Here is a 21,765-nt window from a genome sequence, read left to right as displayed (position 1 = left end):
AACTGTTTAATAAAGAAGAACAATTTAATAAGAACAAACATTCAGAAAACAAGAGCTGATAAAAAAAAAGATGATAAATAAATGAAAAGAGAAGTTGCAAATCTAAGGGATAAAAATAACCAAAAAAATCATTACTGTGGAACTCTAAATGATCTAGAAACCCCAAAACAAAGATAACAACACTGATTTTAAAAAAAAAACAGTTTTAAAGGCAAAAATATTAACACAAAAAGCTAACAGAATCAGCTTTGAAAAACAAAAGACTCCACAGAATAAGGATAATTGCCATCCCTGAAGCAGAGAATCCAACAAATGGAACAAAAAGTATGCTCAAAGATATAACACAGGAGAATTTCCCTAAAACAGAGAAAATTTTATTTCAAGACTAAAAGAGTATGCTGTATTTCTAAAGAATAAGCTGCAGCTGAACTAGAGCTATTGGACTTCCAAGATAAAGGAAATATACTACAAATATCCACACAAGAGGAAAAATATCTATCTGGCCTCAAACATATCCTCAAAATATTCAATACTAGATAACAATGCATCAATATTTACAAAGTTCTAATAGAAAGAAAGGGTGATAAAAATACAATACCCAGCCAAAATGACCCTTAAATAAAACCAACATACATACATTCTCAACCATAAAAGAACACAGATGATTACTAACCATGAACCCTAAGGGGAAAAAGGCTTAGCAATGAAATCCAGCCGAAATGAAAATGCGACAAAACTAAAAATCCAATTAATATCACTCTGCTTCCAATACACTGACCAGCAACAATAGGGCAACGCCTGCTGGAAGAATATAGTTTTGTTGCATTGCTGATCTTACAGAAATGAGAGACCAAAAGAAATCTCCAAAGAGCTCGCAGGAGAGAATTGATAAAAGAAATTAATTAAAAAAAATAAAGAAGTCATGAGTTGAATCTTTAACTGCAAGGTTGAATTACAAAAGAGAGCGTACCCCTCAAGGGGAATGGAGAGAAAGCAGGTGAGGCATTTAAATAGCTAATGGCTGAGAATTTTCCAGAACATATAAAGTGCACAAATTTCACTGATAAAAGAAATATAACATGTACCAGGAAACATAAATCCACATTAACAGCTTCAGCACAAGAGTCAAAGAGGAGATCCCAATAGCAATTCAATAAATAAAGACACACTACCTCAAAGGAATAATTAGACTTATCAAAGACTCATTAATAGCAGGAAACCAGAAGACAATTAAATATCTTTAGACTACTTGGAGAAATTTGGTTGATCTAGAATTGTGTACCCAGAAAACTCATCTCTCAAAAATGAGGGTAGGGCTTCCCTGGTGGCGCAGTGGTTGAGAATCCGCCTGCCAATGCAGGGGACACGGGTTCGAGCCCTGGTCTGGGAAGATCCCATATGCCTCGGAGAAGCTGGGCCCGTGAGCCACAATTACTGAGCCTGCGCGTCTGGAGCCTGTGCTCTGCAACAAGAGAGGCCGTGATAGTGAGAGGCCCGTGCACCGTGATGAAGAGTGGCCCCCGCTTGCCACAACTAGAGAAAGCCCTTGCACAGAAATGAAGACCCAACACAGCCATAAAAATAAAAATTTTAAAAAAATTTTAAAAATTAAAAAAAAAAAAATGAGGGTAAAAGAATATTTTCAGATAATCAGAAACCAAGTTATCCAACATAAGGACACAGACTGGATGAAAGTAAAGAGACAAAAAATATATACTAGGTAAATAGTAAACAAATTAACTACGGTAATATCAGACAAGAGACTTGAAAACACAGAGCATTATTAGATACAGAGAGGATCACTACATAATAAAATAAGTGATGCAATAGGAAAATATAATAATTTTATGCATTTATATGCTTAATAAATGTAATCAAAATATATAAAGCAACAACTGATAGAACTACAGAAAGAAAATTCCAAAGTTACTTTCGTAGGAGAATTCAATCCTATTTCACCATCACTCTGATAATTTTCAGTAAGAAAGTGTTCATTTGTTTGTTTGTTTGGCCACACGGCATGCGGGATCCTAGTTCCCCAGCCAGGGATCAAACCTGTGCCCCCTGCAGTGGAAGCAGGGAGTCTTAACCACTGGACCGCCAGGGAAGTCCCGAAAGTGTATTTTTAAAATAAAACACCATTACAGTTCTTTTTTTCTATCAACTATTCATTGTCATCCAAGAGTAAAGACATTAAAGATGTAGCAAGCTTATAAAGTACTATTTTCTAAAAGAAATAGAAGGAATTTTCATCTTTATTATCTTACTTTTGGTCATGCAAACACTTGATGATATAAATCTTTATGTCCCCCATAAATCTGGTCAGAAATCACTTTTGATTTTGTTGACTGAGTTAAAGTCTATAGTAGGACAAAGTACTGGGTACAAGTGGTCCAAAGCAAGATAAAAGACTACAATAAAAATGCTAGATCTTAAAAAAGAAACTGGTTTATGCACTAAACGTTTTGTGCCTTGGTTTAGTATTAACGTGATGTCTGTGTAAAATGACAAAAAGAACCAGTGTTGAATCACGTCATATTTCCTGTCATTCTGCATTATCCCAGATTGCTAAATGTGCTCTTTCTGAGAAGTCTGATTGAATAACTATGTACATTTACTGTCCTATGTGACAGTTTTTTCATTGTTAGAGATTTCAGTAATTAAAATGGGAAACAGAAGCTTAGGTTATTTTCCTTATCAAAACTATGTTCTTTGGAGCCACATTAGTATGATGGTTTCGTGCTCTTATACATCGGATGTCTTAAGCCGAGTGCAGTTTAGGGGATCCTCTGTAATTAAAGGAAGGTCCTTCTTTCCTTTAACACTGTGATCCAACCTGTGACAAATCTGTACTATACACTATGTAAATAGCTAATAAGTCAATTACAAACCAACTGAATGTACCAACCTTAGTGCTGGTGCTGAAATCTCTTCAGAATAGTCATCATGATCTCAAAGTTTGTTTCAAAAGTGTCAATCAAAACTGAAGATGAAACACTAATGCATGTTGAATTCTCATGCTTTAGGTGTACTTCCTTTTTTAGAGTTTTTCATTCTTTGCTATTTTTACCGTACTGTCTCATTTAAATTTCCTACACGCTAACTTTGTTTGTGCAATTGAAATAAAATTGCAGTATATACAAAAATAAAATAGGATACCATTTATATTATCAATGAAAAGTTAAAGTAACTGGAGGTAGGGGGAATCTAACCAAAATATGTGCAATTATTTCATGAAGAAAATTATGAAACTTTATTAAAAGACACCAGAGAGAACCTAAATAAATGAATAAACATTGTTAATGCATAAGAAATAGCAATATCATAAAGATGTTAATTCTACCCAAATTGATCCATAGGTTCAGTACAATTCCAATGGAATTCCAACAAGGTTTTGTTTGTTTTGTTTTGATTTTGCTGTTGTTGTCAACTTTAATGAGTTGACATTTTTTTAATGCATAAAATTATTTGGGAAAACAAAGGGACTTCCCTGGTGGCCCAGTGGTTAAGACTCCGTGCTTCCAAGGCAGAGGGTGTAGGTTCTATCCCTGGCCAGGGAACTAAGATCCCACATGCCGCATGGCATGGCCAAAAATAATAATAAAATAATTTTTTTAAAAAAGAGAGAGGGAGAAGAGTAGAGAATGTGAGAGAAAACAAAAAAGCAAAGAAAACAAAGACCAAAAAGTATCCAACACAATTTTCAACAACAGATTAAAAGAATCTGTCTTCCCACACATCAAGACTTTATATAAAATGGCAGTAAGTAAGACCACTTGCTATTACTTCAACAATATGGAAACTGACCTAGGGAACAGCACATAGAGCCTAGGAACAGAGGTTTGTATACCTGGAATCTTGATACAGGAAAAAAGGTGGTCAACGGACCAATAGGAGAAAAACTTGCTCTTCAACAAATTGTGCCACATAATTGGTTATCCTCAGAGTGAGGGTACAAAACTCTTAATGTGGAAAAAAGAAATTTTTAAAATTTTTGCAAGAAAACATAGAGCATCTCCTTCAGTTTTGTTTGTCTTAAATAATACACACACACACACACACACACACACACACAACCCATAGACCACAAAGGAAAATTAAGCCATGTTAAATTAAAATCTCTGATCCTCAGGGAAGTTATTTGAAAAGTGAGATTCACCACAGACTTGAAGAATCTATTTCAACATACACAACTACAAGATAGTATCCAGAATATATACACATGCCTACAAATCAATGAGGAGATAATCCAATAGAAAACAGTCAAAAAACAGCAGCAAAGAAGAGCAAACTATGGACCCTCAGAAATATACGAGCAGATGTTCAATCTCAGTAGGACTCAGGCAGACACAAATTATCCCCAGGAGATACCATTTTACATCTACCAGTTTGGGAAAAGTAAAAAGTATTGATGAGGATACAGATCAACAGGATCTTAGAAGGCAGCCTGACAACATTATTAAGCTGAAGATGTGCAAATTCTATGGCTCAGTAATTCAGCAACTATGTAAGGGGTTGAACCATATTAGTTTACCTATATTAGACTAGCTTTAACCTATAAAAAAGGTTCCACCTAATACCTACTTTTTGAGAAGGCATAATAAGTGTCAACCAAAGGTGTGCTCAATACTGCTGACAACAGCATTATTTGTGAATGAAAAAAAAATTTAAGGAAGTCATGCAAATAAAAAAAAGGGGGGATGTATCAATAAACGCTGGTGCACTAGAGCAATAAAACAAGTGACCTCATTCCTTCCTCAGGAGGAGTGTACCGGTAAGGTGCTGGGGAAACAGCAGTGAACACACACGGGGGAGGGGGTGTGAAGGCCTGTGAAGGTATCTCCCTGGAGCCCAGAGCCCCTGAAGGAGGCGCTGCTGGGGACGCAGCTGTAAAGAGGGCCAGGCCCTCCCCCTGCCTCTCATTTGCACCCCCTGAATGCTCACGAGCTCTTGCTCATCCATCACTTCATCCTCTCAACATCAGTGAGGTAGGGAACCCTGTGCCCGTTTTACACACTGGGGACCAAGGGGAAAATTCTTTTCCCTGGCGTCCTTGAACCAGCTTGTGATGGAACCTGGATCTGGAGACGGAGTCTCAGGCCTGCAGATTAAATAAGCTAACTCTCCATCTCACTTGAACAAAACGTCTTACAGACTGAGTTTAAACCCATTTTTTAAATCCCCCAAGCTGCTCGGGCAGCATATGGGTTTGGTTACAATCGAAAACCACATAGAATAAAACTCTTTGGTACAACAAAATATAATTGTAAACGAATGAAGAAGGAAAGAGGGGTCCTTGGAGGGAAGAGCAGGCCACGAGATCTCACCGGCTGAGAGGGAGGGAAACGGCCTAACAAGTTTCGAATATCGAGGAAGCTGAAGTCCAACGTAGAATTAGCCTGCTGCCCTTCCCCTTGGAAACAAAGGGCTTTGCAATAAGCGTGAAATTCTACTGTGTCTCTTTGGGGCGCTTGGGCCTCTGGATGCCAGCCGCTCAGAAGAGAAGACTTTCCCGTAAGTATTATGAGGTCCTTGCCATAAAATACTGCAAGAGAAGCGGGTTCCAGCAGAGAATGAGCCAACGCCCAAGGGCAACCACCAGCTGAGCTGGTCCAAGTGCACCGCAGTTCAGAACTGGGGCTTCTGACTGTCTCTCCCGCACAGTCCGAACTTCCCTCCCCAAGAGGACCTTTTCCAAACCTTTATGTTGGTTATGGAGTTAGTTTGGTACTGACAGGAAGACATGAATAAACTCTCCCTTTCCTTAATTTTTTTGAGCTTTATACTGAAAAACAGTTGCTTTCCTTTCAACAAACATGCATTAAACATTCGTTTAACACTTTGCTCTTTCCAGCACTGCTTGGGAGACTGCAGAGTGAGTCATAAAGCTGAATGAGGAATAAATTCTTCCCTCAAGGACTCGAAGGAAACAAGCAAACAATCACCCAAGTTAAAGGGAACACTGGTAGGAGATGCACATTGGTACAACCTTTCTGGAAGTCAGGTGAACTATATGTTTCAAAATAGTAGATGTGTAGACTCTTTGAAACAAAGATTCCAATTCAATGGATGTTTCTAAGGAGACAATTGGAAAAATACGTACCCCCAAAAAAGTGATTTTGATATTGTTTCCTGCCACAGTTAAGTCCAGTGATCATACAGAAGGCTACAGCCAAAAGGCTGACTGAGGTCACAGGAGAGGAGAAGGGCAAGGGGACGAGCGTCCAGAGACTGCGTGCTCTGTCCACAGGGACACAGCTGGCCCCAGATGACCGCAGGGCACACAAGAGAGGAGGGCTGAGACCACCCTCTCCCCCCAAGCACCTGCTCACACTCAGCACATTTCTGATCCAAATTCCAACTGGCCTTGTTTTTTAACTCAAAAATGATACTAAAATGTAATTCGTGAGCAAATATGCTCCAAAAGCAGAGCAAATTCTGAATGAAAACGAAGAGCTATGAAAGATGATAATCCTACAAAATAGTAGAACATATTAAAGTATCGATGCTTTTTAAAAAATGAAACTGGTGCAAAAATGCAGATCAATGAAATAGCATGGGAAGTCCAAAAATAGACTCTACTGAGTTTCAAAACACATGACAAAATAACCTTTTTGATACAATGAAGCAAGGAAGAATTCACCCATGGTGTCAGGCCACCTGAATTCAGATTTTGCCACAAAGATAAACTAAAGCCTTACACAGTGCTCAGAAGTGCACTCTCCATAGACAGAAGTGCAGAAGAGTAAATATAATAGTAGAAAAACTAGAAGAGAGGAGGAGAATATTGGTCAAACCTATGGATGAATGAAGCATATAATTCCTGCAATTTTGGAATTACAAAAGACATACTTCAAAGAGAAGGGGAGATGACAAGATATACAAATTTTATCTAATCAATAAAAATAAAGAAACACAAGAAAAGAACAAGTAGCTGTGGAAACACTGGTAATACATGTAGCAAGGTCTTAATAACCAAACAGCAAGAGAAACTGCCAAGCCTCTAATTATGAAATTGGAAGAGAATTTGATGCGCAGTTAATATAAGGGACAATACATATTTTTAAAAATGCTCCTTCTTACACTAAGCCCTCAAGATAGAATATTGAATAAGTCTTATTATAAGCTACTTGCACAGGTACTAAACTTGGAAAAGCACAGACCACACACACCCTCACAGCTGGAGAACCACTGCAGGGCCAGAAGACAGGGCCTGGACACACCAGCAGGCATCACGGGGCTTGACATCCCTTCTGGAAAGAAGCCACCGACAGGTAGCACGAACCATCGAGATGGATGGCAATCTGAGCCCCCTTTGGCTTATATTACTATTTCGGATTTATTCTAAGACCATTACTTTTACCCTAATCCCTGCTGTGTGCAGCGTCTTGTCCTATTCAGCCACGCTAGCCTTCAACAAATATACCCAACACGTGTTTTTTCAAAGCTCTTCACTGGAGGAACCTGGGAGAGAGCCCTGGGGTTCCAGGCAGCGTGGACCAGACCCAGGCGGTGAAATGGGACCCGGAAGGCCCACCAGGCAGGCTGTGGGGAGGCCAGGCGAGCCCCGATCCTGGTCTAAAGAAGATGATGGTCTGACCCCGCTGGGCTTGGCAGCCGTGACCCAGGCGCAGATGAGAGGGGACCGGCAGTGGAGAGACTCCATGCTCACAGGCCCACCCAGGTCCAGTGCAACTCTGCTTTCACTCTCATTTTCAGTCTTTTACAGCAGCCCTTTTCCCCCCCGCACCCAGCGGTGATTCTCTAAGTCTGGGACAAAGGTCAAGATGGGATGCCGGCACCACGCCTCCCCTACCCTTTGGCGGTGGGAGGGGTCTAGGGTATGCAGGTCAGACTCTGCCAGCAGCTTCAGCTTCAAACCAACCCCTGCTGGTGGGCGCACCCCGGGGACCAGGGCGCACAGGCACCGTGCAGGCCCTCGGGGGAGCGCTGATATGGCTGCAGCAGGCAACGGTCCCCGGTGGGCGGGAACCAGGGGGAGAGAATGGTGCACACTGAGTGGAGAGCACAGAGCTGACCTCACACCGAGGCCCTGCAAGGCGGTCCTCGGAGCCCCTGGCTGGAAAACGTGCTCTTTGGTCTAGAAGCTTGCCCAGGAGACAGCCTCAGCTGCAATACAACCTCATGAAACAAGCCTCGAGGTGCTCTGCCTCTCTCTCTGCAGTTATTCTTACTAGGAGGTTAGTTTGGTTTTCTTAATCTTTCTTATAATTGAAAAACCAGGCCCATCTGGGCCAAAGAAACCAACTGTTAATAAATAAACCAGGGAAACAACAGGATTCCCACCAAGTAAGAAGGAGGCGGCTTGTTTTGTGATTTTTGGTTGTTTGATTTTTTTTTTTTCCACAGAAGCTACACAAACCCACCGTCCTAGAAACAACCTTCCAGACTAGCCTTCTGATAATCTTGTCATCTTCCCTCCAATATTCTGGTAACAATTTCAGCAAAAGAGCAATGTAAAGAGATTATTTTTTCACCCTGACAAACAACCCAATTGGAAAATGAGGAACTGGACGCCTTGTTTTTGAAATCCTTTCGTGTCAGTTTTCCATACCTTTAAAAAAGACTGGATATTCTGACATCTTAAACTCAGGCAGTGATGCAGGACATCAGGAATGTTTCCAGACAAACAAAACTCTGCATAAGACCCTTCCTTTATAGGCAAACCTCGCTGCCCTTCAAAGCTGTTTCTATGTTCCGTCTTTTATTTAATCACCAGTGCTTTGAACGAGAGCAAGGGAGGAAAATGGAACTAAAGTCAGAGGATCAGAAGCAAATCAAGATCAATCATAATGAAAGAAAGGGCCCTGCTGAGATCATGATTATGACCAGGGGAAAATGCAAACAAAACCCAACCAGCCTAGCAGGGGCCAGCCCCACCCTCTAAAAGGATGTCTGCTTTTCCGTAGTTCAATTTCTGGACCGCATGTCCTAGATCACTGCTCTGAGTAAACTGAAACACACCTGAATGACCTTCAGTGACCTTCCATGACTGGACCTGTTTCCTCCCAGGGTCCAGGGCAGCCAGACCAGCGCTGAGGACCCCATGGCCCACAAGGGCAATGACTGGTAGAAAGACGATCAGCTTCATCTCTAAGCCCGACAGAATTCTGCTGAATGGTTTTCCAGTTTTACTAGCGAGCCCCCGGGGGCTCCCTTGAAGTCATGGGCACCTGCCTGAGATGTGACTCCAGACAGAGGGAGAGAAGCGGGCCCTGTTAGCTGTCCCTGTGACCTTAGCAGGGAAACTGCTGGAAACACAGAATCGTGCAGGCTCCCCAACGCTGCCCCGGGGATGCCCTTGCCTTCCTGTACTCACCTCGCTCGGCAGGCCGGGTCTGCAGCTCCATGGGCTCATGGGTGGAGGTCTCCTGGAGGGGGGGAGGTCACTGCTAGGAGGTGGCTGGCAGGTCACTGCCCCAGACTCCACTGCTGACCAGCTGGCCAGGGAAGATGCCCGACCCCAGGGATCTCTATCCACAGAAGCACTGAGTCACTGTCTGCTTCTGCCAGGCACAGGCACACCAGAGAGCAGGGTGACCGCCACCCAGACCTCCATCGGGGGTGGGCAAGGACCACCAGGCTCTGTCCTGCGGCCTGTGCTGGACATACCAACAGAAGGGTCTGAGCAGGGCCAGGCCACTGGTGGTGTACCTGGGTCACGTGGCCCGGGTCCTTCCACGGAGCACCCTAGGGCCTCCTAAGGGACCAAAGCCAATGAGGCCAGAGGTCCTGGGGCTCTGACGTCCCGAGAGAGCAGGGAGGACTCAGCGTGAGAGCATTCCTTGGGCCCCCTGGTGGTGGACGCCCCTGTGTCCCAGAGTTCAGTGTCATCCAGCTGGTCCCTGCACTGACGCGGCCATTCTGGTGGGACACAGGCCACTGGCCTTGGCGGGGCCCTGGATGTGCAGCTTGGGAGGCTGTCAGCCAGTGGTGGGCACCCCCTGCCCCTTGGCCAGCCTCTCCCAGAGCAGCCCTGAGGCTGAAGCTTAGCCTCACGGCCTGGAGGGGAAGGATGCAGGGCCACGGCGTGTTATCATTCACCCCTCCCAGAGCAGAGAACGTTAAGAGTGTTCTCAGGGGGCTTGTGCCAATGAACCCTTTATCTGCTCCAGCCTATTTCTCAAGGGGCGGGGGGCTGGGGGGAGCCCGGGGCACACCTGACTCCCAATCCACCAACAAACTTGGTGCTATTTCAAAGTCCCAAGCGTCTCTTGAGGCTGGAGTGGAGCCAGCGTGCCTTAGCCCCAGGCTGGGCCCTGTTAACACTCTGTCGTGGGTGGACGGTCCCCCCCAGACCCACACGGTAGAGTCCTAACCCCCAGCACCTCAGAATGTGACCTTACTTGGAAACAGAGTTACTGCAGATACAGTTAGTCAAGTTGAGATGGGGGTCATACCAGAGGAAGGTGGGGTCCTAACACAAAACAACTGTGCCCTTATGAAAAGGAGACATTGGATGATCTGGTGGACCCACCATAATTCTGTCTAAGAGAAAGTGTGCGTTTTACCACACAGGTAGCCCTTTAAAGCAAGAAGACAACACTTCACGTGTGGGCAGGGATCTGGATGTGGCAGAAGTGTGTTCTTGGTGAAATGCTGGCCAGGAGAGTTTTGTTCTTTCCACCAGCCCCCTCCAGCCCCCAGCTGGGAGTGCACCATGGATTTTCAGGATAAAGATGTCCTTGCAATAAACTACGCTCCAAGCTCCCTCCACTAGCCCAAGTCTTCAGCAGAAGTTCACCAACCCCCAAAGGCTTGCATCACCTTCCGTTCATGAGTCAGGAACTAGAGGCTGGTCCAGCTGGGGATGGGGTCAGCGAGGGGGCAAGGGAGTTACGGGAGGTGAGACGCAGAGCAGAAGGGAAGAGCCCCACAGGTGCAACCGTGACCTGGAGCTGGTCACCACTCCACAACCCTCGGGGTCGACTGAGGCACTGAGCCATCTCCGGTGAGCAGGCAGTGGCTCAGCCTCTTCAGGAAAACACGGAAAAACCCCCAAAGAATGCAGAGCTGGGAGACACCCAAGCAGCAGACACTTGGCTTCCATTATTTTTTCTTGTTGTTGTTATTAAAGTATTAAAATGAGATCAATGAACAGATTGATTTACAGTTAGAATGAAATATAAAAACGAACATATAAATTCATGTGGAAAAGCATGGCTCACGGTCAGGAGATATTCTCCAGTGTCCGGAAGGTTTCTCCGAAGCAGCCCCCCTGGACTCCCCTGGGGGCACCACCAACTGCTGCCTACCTGCCCAAACGCAGGTGTCCTACCTCTGACCCAGAAACCTGCTCCAGGAAATCTCTTCAAGAGCAATGACCCAGCATCAGATACATCCTTCATGCATCAAGATGTCCTTCCCAATAGTAAGAGCTGGGAAGAACGTTCATACCCAACATGAAGATATGGTTGAATTAATTATGTGTATCCAACTGATAAACTATTATTCAATAAAACCATTATATAAGAAGACTAAGCAGCAACTTTTAAAATGTTGGGATTCAATGTTAAGTGGAAAAAAAAGCAAAAAGCTATAATTTTAATCATGTAAAAATACATACCAAATGACAAGAAAAGACCTGGTCGGGGGTCGGGGAACTGAGATCCCACATGTTGTGTGGTGTGGCCAAAAAAAAAGCATGTGAGTTTCCTTTTTGTTTTGGGGGGTTTGGAGGGGTTCCTTCCATATTGCCTGATTGACAGTTTAGGGCCCCCCAAACTCTGGAAATGCAAACAAACACAGATAGGAAAAGTTCTGAGAAAAAAGCTTCATCCTTGAGCCAGAGGACCTACAAAGAGACCTCACAGCGTGGAGTCCTGTTGAATCTCCCGAGTTCAGCTCTGGTGTACCCCGTAACAGACGTAGACCCTGCAGTGGGGAGGGGCGGCAGCAGCACAAGAAGCCTAAGGCCCCTGCGTCCCAGCCCAGGCACCCCAGGAGAAGGTGACTGCAGGAACCTCTGGGTGGGCAACATCATAGATCAGATGGGGCAGAGAAGGAGATTCCTTAGCTCTGTATATGAGTCCTTGGGATCCCCCTGAGCTGTGCACACCTGGAGCAGACAGAATGTCAACATAGCAAAGGGCTTGAAAACAGAACTCAAAGTAGACACTGCCCAGGACCCAGACTGGACCCTGGATTATACTCTTCAGCGTTTATCCTGAAGAAATGAAAACATAATGTTCACACAAAATTCTGCATGTGAATGTTCATAGCAGCTGTACTCATGATGGCACAAAACTGGAAACCAAAATGTCCTTCAATAAGTGAGTGGTTAAACATTGTCATTCATCCACACCCTGTAAGACTACTCAGCGATGAGAAGGAATGAACTGTTGATACAGGCAACAACCTGGATGAATCACGTGAAGAATGTCCACCTCAAAAGTCACATACTGTATGATTCCATTTATATAACATTCTCAAGATGACAGAGTTATAAAGATGGAAAACATCTTAGTGGTGGGGGCAGGGCTTGGGTCTGATTACAGAAGGTAGCAGGAGGGAACGGAACAGTTCTGTGCATCAGTTGTGGTTCCATGAATCTACATGTGTGATACAATAGCACAGAACCATACACACACGTGCCAGCGTCAGTTTTCTGATTTTGGTATTACACCACAGTTATGTGAGACATAGCCATTGGAGGAACCAGTGTGAATGTTAGGTGTGGTTTCTCTGCACTGCCTTTGCAACTTCCTATGTATCTACACTTGCTGCAAAACAAAATGTTTTTAAAAAGTCATAGTACTGCATATTTTAAAAGTTCGTTACTTCTGTGAGGAATGCCATTGGTAGTTTGATAGGGATTGCATTGAATCTGTAGATTGCTTTGGGTAGTATAGTCATTTTCACATTATTGATTCTTCCAATCCAAGAACATGGTATATTTCTCCATCTGTTTATGTCATCTTTGATTTCTTTCATCAGTGTTTTATAGTTTTCTGAGTACAGGTCTTTTGCCTGCTTAGGTGGCCTGCCTAGGTGAGTTTATTCCTAGGTATTTTATTCTTCTTGTTGTGATGGTAAATGGGATTGTTTCCTTAACTGGACACGTGGACATGGCGGGGAAGGAGAGGGTGGGACGAATTGGGAGATTAAGTTTGACATAAATACACTACCATATGTAAAATAGATAGCTAGTGGGAACCTTCTGTACAGCACAGGGAGCTCAGCTTGGTGCGCTGTGATGACCTAGGTGGGTGGGATGGGAGTGGGGGTAGGAGGGAGGTCCAAGAGGGAGGGGATATAGATATACATATAACTGATTCACTTCACTGTACAGCAGAAACTAACACAAGAGTGTAAAGCAATTATACTCCAATTTTTTAAAAGAAAAGTTCATTACATTGTATGTAAAACAAAACAAAAACGACCAGCTGGCAGAGCACCAGTCTTATCCTGTTCTGGTGGCCAAAGCTGCTACATGAGACTCAAAGCAAAGAACGCAGTCCCCAGATTCAGAAACAAAACTCAGTTGACCTGTATGTTCAGTCTCATCCTCCTCCCACAGAACTGGTACAGGGGTCTCACATGACTCTTTGCCCACCAGTGAGACATTTGTGATAGGGACAAAGTAGGTGATTAAATAGTTAATCCCACTAAGGGATCATAAGTAAAGAAAAAAGTATGGGAGACCCCTGTAAGTTAATGGTTACTCAAGAGAGCAGGTTTGCTTAACCACAAAACCAAGCAGGCTTGTGTAGCAACAAAACCATGCAACAGAAGCATGAGACATGCCCCAAAGCAATAAAACAATGGTAGCATGGGACCCACATCCTGCCCAGTGATCTCAATAAGTTAATGACCCCTAGGACATGCTCTCTGCACACATGAAAAACAATAATTTATGGAAAGGTGACATTTCAAAGTGAAAGACCCTCATCGTACTGAAACCTGAAATAATTTTTCCATTGCGCCATGACAGTCCTGTCTTGACCATGTAGGGACAAAAAAATCTCCCGTGCCCAACCTGGAGGAGAAGCTGATGACGAAAGTTTGACCTCTACTCAAGAATGAGGAAGAAGGTGGTCTTTTCCTCCTCCCCACTTTTCCTTTGATTATAAAACTGTAGGCCACTAAGTTCTCAGGTGTGGCACTGTCTCACCTACCCCCTTGTAAGCCTCACAAGTGTCCTATTCTAATAAATCACTTCTTATCTATCACTTTGCCTCTCGCTGAATTCTTTCTGTGCTGAGACGTAAGGAATTGGAGCTCCTCGGAGCCTCCAAAACACCACTGGTTTCATTTGGGGATGGGTGCTCTACTGCAGTTTCATTGACAGTTTTCCTGGCTCTTGAGAAGAGGACTCCAGGTGGGATGGTCTTGACTTTGGATGTGACACCTGTAAACGCCATAGTCATCTCACTACTGCATGAAGGTGGAGCCAACCCACAAAGGAGGGCAGAGAGGAGGGAGACCCACAGAAAAGTGGATTTGAGACCCTCTCCAATAAATGACCCTGATCCCCACCCATCTCCACCTGGACAACTTGCAATGTGAGTTATAAGCAACAGAGGGTGGGGTGGTTACCTGGAGGTGACAGCACCCCAAGTGAGATGGTCAGAATCTCTTCATTAGCAAACTAACTGGGTTCTCCTTGGTTTTGTACATTGCTCTCAGACATGAGTTTGTATCAGAAAGGCTGTTAAGCCATAGGTTGTGTGTCCCACCCACAGATTTTCTAATTCAGTCCATCTGGTGCCTGAGGATTTGCATTTTGAACAAGTTCTCAAGTGCTGTTTGTGTTGCGTGTTCAGGACCACCCAGCTAGAATCATGGTTTGGGGCCAATGGCTTCAGTTCTTTCCTGTTTAAGTGGATCTGAGCTCACCTGCAGGGCAGGCATGCTTCTTGAAGGGAACACACCTGAGCACCACGTGATTCAAGGTGACTCAGTCTTAAGGCCAAAAGCATCAGGGAATCGTTTCCTTCCCCCACAGTACGCCCTCCCCCAGAACAAAGTTCTCGCTGCTGTATGATAAATAAGTTCTTGGAGGACCAGAGCGATCACTGAGCAGGCCATCCAGATTGTGGTTATTTCAAAGTCATTTCGTGTGGCATGAAGAAGGGTCCTGTAGCTGAAGCCAGGCAATTCCTTGCTCTGCTCACTTGGCAAACTGTTCCTGAGAGATCCCAAACACTGGTTGTGGAGGGGAGACTGGAATAATTACAGTGTACTCCAGTATCTCTAAGGAAGGAGCATGCAGAGGAAGGAGATACACCTCCAGAGAAGTTGGTTAGCAGTCTGCAAACCCCTGTTCCTCAGCTATCTCCTTGGACTCAGAAAGGGCAGCGACATTTTTCTCATTTCATGAAACCTCAGGGAAACTGATGCCCTGGGACCTGAGTGCCCTCACTAAGGAAGCGGCGGTGACCTACCCTCACCCCAGCCTCTGGCACGACCTCCCCACCAGCCCGGGGCTCAGACACCCGGCGTGCTCGGCATCGCTTAGGGTCGCAGGAGTGACGGTCTTCGCAGACGGCCAGGTCATAGGCAGCGACGAGCTTCAGGGCAACTGTGATGAGAATAAGCCCTGGGGCTCTCCTCCAGCTCACAGCAGATTCCACACCTCGCTGGAGTCTCCAGGTGGCTTCCTGACACCATGACCTGGAAAGCTGATAACCAAATAACAGACCCTGTTTGAAGAGAAACCAAGCCCTCCCCGCGCGGCATTAGCGCGGACTCTACACCAGTCGCTTAAGGACAAATGTCCTCCTTTCCTCCACTGCTCAGCAACCCGAGGGCTTTTTTAGTGTTCCAGTCCATATTCTGGCTCTAGAGTAGAGAGCCAGCATTTTTACCTCAGGTCCATTATTTAGATGCAAAGTGAATTCTTTTGGCTTTTCATTATTCTAGAAAATGAGAAAAATCCCTCCAGTTTTGCAAAATGTTGCCGGACTGAATATTCTTAGAGTTTTCAGCAGTCCTTAAACAATACAATTCATTTTTGAGACATTTTACAGACCTAAACTTACTCACTCCTACAATTTTTTAAGGGTGTGGGCTTAAATGTCATGCAGACAGGTGGGAGGCCCTCATTCCTGGGGTTCCTTGTGCCCTCGCGCTCCTGTGGGTGTGCGGAGGTGGGGTCCGCACGGATGCGACCCCCTAGGACACCCCCTGTGCCCCCGCCCCCCGTGGGGCCCCAGGCCTCCAACCCGGATGGATCCTGCAGCATCCCCAGTGGTCACCACTGAGCATCACTGCCCAGCTCCCGCCCACTGCTTTTACATGCGGACGTGGCGCTCTGATTGTTCAAGACAAGCTGAAAACCTGGATTTTTATGCAATATATCTAGATGTTTAAAAGTCCATGTGAGCTAAACTGTAGTTCCCTTGCCAAGACTGAACCTGTAAGAATCTACCTAGTATGTCCTTTCTCGTCTAGTCCCAATACTTCTATTAATACGACCTAAGAGAACACATTTCTTTAAAAAGCAATTTCCAGCAGCTTCTCTCCCCTCCCTTTTTGTGGTTGTGAATTACTATAGCAATTATTTAAGAGCTGAAAAAGGTGATATTTAGTATTAAAACATCTCCTAGTATCTGTTATCACTTCAATGTGGAAATTAATCTGGGTATGTGTACATTTTTTCTTCCCTTTTGATTTTCTATTGTTAAAAGACAAAGGCCACATCTTCATCTTCTTTTGCTTTCTTAAAGATTTATGTTACACTTTTCTGAAATGCTTGTTGACTTGGCACAATTTGTCGAAGCTATACGAGTGGGATTTACACTTTTAGAGAAATCAAATCAAGTTCAAAAACTCAAACTGCTACATCCTCAGTGGCTTTTGATTTATTGTAACTGCCTTCTTATTGGATCAAACTCTTGATTCCTTGTACATGAAATGAATAAATCTTATTTCCACTTGAAGAAAAAAAGACACATTATGGTCCAATACAAGGGAGGAGGGAGGGGGAGGGGGAGGGAAAACACAGCATGAAATTTCTCTATCACTTAACAGGTGGGAAAATTACAGGACTGAGGAGGCCAGTGGTTTATCCAACTCACTCTCGGAGGGCTTGTAAAAATAATAGCTAGCATTTCTTTAATGCTTTACAGTTTTCAAAACATCTTCCGATACATCATCCCATTCACTTCTGAAAACTACAGTAAACATGGGCCACCCTGTGGTCCCATTTTACAGGTAAGGAAATACACCTTAGAGAGGAGGTTATAACTAGGATGCCTGCAGACAGCAAAGCAGCAGAGCTGGAAAGGTGCATCTTCTTGCTCTAAAAGCCATCGTGACCTGTCCCACCTGCAGCCACAGAGCAGGCCTGAGCCCATCTCAGGTGGGCTGTTCATACCTGGCCCCATTACCTGTGCTTCGGCAGAGTGGGCCCACCATTTGAGCAGGAGCTCCTTTCCCTGCAGATAACAGAAGCCTCTCTGTAGGGAAGGATTGGGAACTGCAGAATGAAAGCAGGGTCACAAGGCTACTCCACCCCCCAGAACCAGGGAGCCACAGCAATCCACTAAGAACTAATGACATACAATGTGTCCCGTGCCCTCAGAACTGTGGTCATCAAACTGGGTTACATGAGGACACACTCATGCTCAACCAAAGAAAAACTGTAGACCCAGCCATCACACTGTTGCAATGGTGCATTGCCCTTTGGTGTCAGAACTTCTGGGGCCAAATCTAGGGACAAAGTGAGAATGTTTAACAGCTCGTGGGAGAATCCAGAAGCTGAGCCAGGAGAGTCTGTGTGAAAAATAGTAAGGCATTGAGTATGTACTTTATTTCTTCCAGGCTACAAGGGCTGGAAGGGCTGGAAGGCCTGGCGCCCTGTTCATCTACCCATGCTTGGCTAGACCTCCATCTATCTCAGAGTATTCAGAGCTGCCCGTGAATATTAATACATGTATGTCAATAGAATTTGAAATCAGTTTCTATTCAAATAGAAATGTGAATAGATTGGAAAAGAATCAATTTTTTTTTATGACAGAAAGTCTATTATGACTGATTTGAAATAAGGATGAGTTCTGTCATTCAGAGTATATGACACATCTGAAAAATGAATGAGCTAAATTTTCAGCTCTGAGGCTTGATGGAATACATTTAAAGCAAAGGTACAATAATTATCCCAGAAATTACATCCTTTGCCTCTACTAAACTTATGCTAAAAGTTAGGTGTAAACATAAAATTTTACCAGGAGGTACACAGATTTTCAAAATTATGTTCAGGAATATGTGACCAAAAACCTACAGGCCACTGCCTTAAGGATACTTAGGTTTAGTGACACTATAAACCTAGGTGGTGAGGGGACCTTCAAGATGGAGGAATAAGACATGGAGATCACCTTCCTCCCCACAAATACATCAGAAATACATCTACATGTGGAACAACTCCTACAGAACACCTACTGAACGCTGGCAGAAGACCTCAGACCTCCCAAAAGGCAAGAAACTCCCCACGTACCTGGGTAGGGCAAAAGAAAAAAGAAAAAACAGAGAAAAAAGAATAGGGACGGGACCTGCAGCAGTGGGAGGGAGCTGTGAAGGAGGAAAGGTCTCCACACACTAGGAGCCCCTTCGCGGGCGGGGACTGCGGGTGGCAGAGGGGGGAAGCTTCGGAGCCACGGAGGAGAGAGCAGCCACAGAGGTGCGGAGGGCAAAGCGGAGAGATTCCCGCACAGAGGATCAGTGCCGACCAGCACTCACCAGCCTGAGAGGCTTGTCTGCTCACGCGCCGGGAGGGGCGGGGGCTGGGAGCTGAGGCTCGGGGTTCGGAGGTCGGATCCCAGGGAGAGGATTGGGGTTGGTGGCGTGAACACAGCCTGAAGGGGCTAGTGTGCCACAGCTAGCCGGGAGGGAGTCCGGGAAAGGCTGGAGCTGCCGAAGAGGCAAGAGACCATTGTTTCAGGGTGTGCAAGGAGAGGGTATTCAGAGCACCACCTAAAGGAGCTCCAGAGACGGGCGCGAGCCGCGGCTATCACCTCGGACCCCAGAGACGGGCATGAGACGCTAAGGCTGCTGCTGCCGCCACCAAGAAGCCTGTGTGCGAGCACAGGTCACTGTCCACACCTCCCCTCCCAGGAGCCTGTGCAGCCCGCCACAGCCAGGGACCTGTGATCCAGCAACAGCTTCCCTGGGAGAACACACGGTGCACCTCAGGCTGTTGCAATGTCATGTTGGCCTCTGCCACCGCAGGCTCACACCGCATTCCAATTATGACTACCGTACCCCTCCCTCTCCCCGACCTGAGAGAGCAAGAGAGCCCTAATCAGCTGCTGCCTTAACACCCTCCTGTCTGAGTGAGGAACAGATGCCTAAGGGTGACCTACATGCAGAGGTGGGACCAAAACCAAAACTGAACCCCAGGAGCTGTGTGAACAAACAAAAGAAAGGGAAATTTTTCTGTGCAGCCTCAGGAACAGTGGATTAAATCCCCACAGTCAACTTGACGTACTCTGCATCTGTGGAATACCTGAATAGACAATGAATATTCCCAAAATTGAGGTGGTGGACTTTGGGAGCAACTGTAGACTTGGGGTTTGTTGTCTGTGACTGATTTGTTTCTGAATTTTATGTTTATCTGGGTTTAGATTTTAGTGCTTGTTATCATCGGTGGATTTGTTTATTGGTTTGGTTGCTCTCTTCCATTTATTTATTTTTTTAATTTTATTATTTTTAATTTTATTATTATTATTATTTTGTGTGTGTGTGTGAACTTTTTATTGACACACAACATACAAGCAAAAGGTGCACAAACTTGAGTGAACAGCTTGACAGTTTTATACAAATTGAACTCACTATGTTACTACCAGCACTCTAAAACACCTCCTCTTTCCCACTTTCATTCACAAGTCCTTCATAGGTAACTACGATCTTAAACGCTAACAACAAAGATTGGCTTTGCCTATTTCTTTTTTTTTTTTTTAATATTAATTATTTTTTTATACAGCAGGTTCCTATTAGTCATCCACTTCATACACATCAGTGTATACATGTCAATCCCAATCTCCCAATTCATCACACCACCACCCCACCACCCCGCCGCTTTCCCCCCTTGGTGTCCATATGTTTGTTCTCTACATCAGTGTCTCAACTTCTGCCATGCAAACCGGTTCATCTGTACCATTTTTCTAGGTTCCACATATATGCGTTAATATACAATATTTGCTTTTCTCTTACTGACTTACTTCACTCTGTATGACAGTCTCTAGATCCATCCACGTCTCAACAAATGACCCAATTTCGTTCCTTTTTATGGCTGAGTAATATTCCATTGTATATATGTACCACATTTTCTTTATCCATTCGTCTGTCGATGGGCATTTAGGTTGCTTCCCTGACCTGGCTATTGTAAATAGTGCTGCAATGAACATTGGGGTGCATGTGTCTTCTTGAATTATGGTTTTCTCTGTGTATATGCCCAGTAGTGGGATTGCTGAATCATATGGTAATTCTATTTTTAGTTTTTTAAGGAACCTCCATATTGTTCTCCATAGTGGCTGTATCAATTTACATTCCCACCAACAGTTCACGAGGGTTCCCTTTTCTCCACACCCTCTCCAGCATTTGTTATTTGTAGATTTTCTGTTGATGCCCATTCTAAGTGGTGTGAGGGGATAGCTCATAGTAGTTTTGATTTGCATTTCTCTAATAATTAATGATGTTGAGCAGCTTTTCATGTGCTTCTTGGCCATCTGTATGTCTTCTTTGGAGAAATGTCTATTTAGGTCTTCTGCCCGTTTTTGGATTGGTTTTTTTTTTTTTTTTTTGATATTGAGCTGCATGAGCTATTTATATCTTTTGGAGATTAATCCTTTGTCCGTTGATTCGTTTGCAAATATTTTCTCCTATTCTGAGGGTTGTCTTTTCGTCTTGTTTATGGTTTTCTTTGCTGTGCAAAAGCTTTGAAGTTTCATTAGGTCCCATTTGTTTATTTTTGTTTTTATTTCCATTACTCTAGAAGGTGGATCAAAAAAGATCTTGCTGTGATTTATGTCAAAGAGTGTTCTTCCTATGTTTTCCTCTAAGAGTTTTATAGTGTCCAGTCTTACATTTAGGTCTCAAATCCATTTTGAGTTTATTTTTGTGTATGGTGTTAGGGAGCGTTCTAATTTCATTCTTTTACATGTAGCTGTCCAGTTTTCCCAGCATCACTTGTTGAAGAGGCTGTCTTTTCTCCATTGTATATCCTTGGCTCCTTTGTCATAGATTAGATGACCATAGGTGCGTGGCTTTATCTCTGGGCTTTCTATCTTGTTCCATAGATCTATGTTTCTGTTTTTGTGCCAGTACCATATTGTCATGATTACTGTAGCTTTGTAGTATAGTCTAAATTCAAGGAGTTGGATTCCTCCAGCTCCATTTTTTTCCCTCAAGACTGCTTTGGTTATTCGGGGTCTTTTGCGTCTCCATACAAATTTTAAGATTTTTTGTTCTAGTTCCGCAAAAAGTGTCATTGGTAATTTCAAAGGGATTTCATTGAATCTGTAGACTGCTTTGGGTAGTATAGTCATTTTCACAATATTGATTCTTCCAATCCAAGAACATGGCATATCTCTCCATCTGTTGGTATCATCTTTAATTTCTTTCATCAGTGTCTTATAGTTTTCTGCATACAGGTCTTTTGTCTCCCTAGGTAGGTTTATTCCTAGGTATTTTATTCTTTTTGTTGCAGTGGTAAATGGGAGTGTTTCCTTAATTTCCCTTTCAGATTTTTCATCATTAGTGTATAGGAATGCAAGAGATTTCTGTGCATTAATTTTGTATCCTGCA

At 44.1% G+C, this 21,765-nt stretch overlaps 1 protein-coding gene across 1 annotated transcript in view; it reads right to left on the bottom strand.

The window, feature by feature from the left end:
* ABCA13 (ATP binding cassette subfamily A member 13) overlaps positions 1 to 16,207 on the bottom strand; it is a gene marked incomplete at its 5' end in the record, with an annotated part of 336,636 nt that extends 320,429 nt beyond the window's left edge. The window contains 6 exon segments of the mRNA XM_082400416.1: positions 7,929 to 8,015; positions 9,341 to 9,392; positions 14,196 to 14,321; positions 14,324 to 14,371; positions 15,408 to 15,544; positions 16,009 to 16,207. Of these exon segments, the coding sequence (XP_082256542.1) occupies positions 7,929 to 8,015; positions 9,341 to 9,392; positions 14,196 to 14,321; positions 14,324 to 14,371; positions 15,408 to 15,544; positions 16,009 to 16,207 (649 nt within the window).
* Positions 16,208 to 21,765: the final 5,558 nt, after the last annotated feature.

Source organism: Balaenoptera borealis, assembly GCF_965194805.1.
Source record: "Balaenoptera borealis genome assembly, chromosome: 7".
NCBI classification, from domain to species: Eukaryota; Metazoa; Chordata; class Mammalia; order Artiodactyla; family Balaenopteridae; genus Balaenoptera; species Balaenoptera borealis.
The sequence above is the reverse complement of the archived record's forward strand: the minus strand, read 5'-3'. Positions and strand labels throughout refer to the sequence as shown.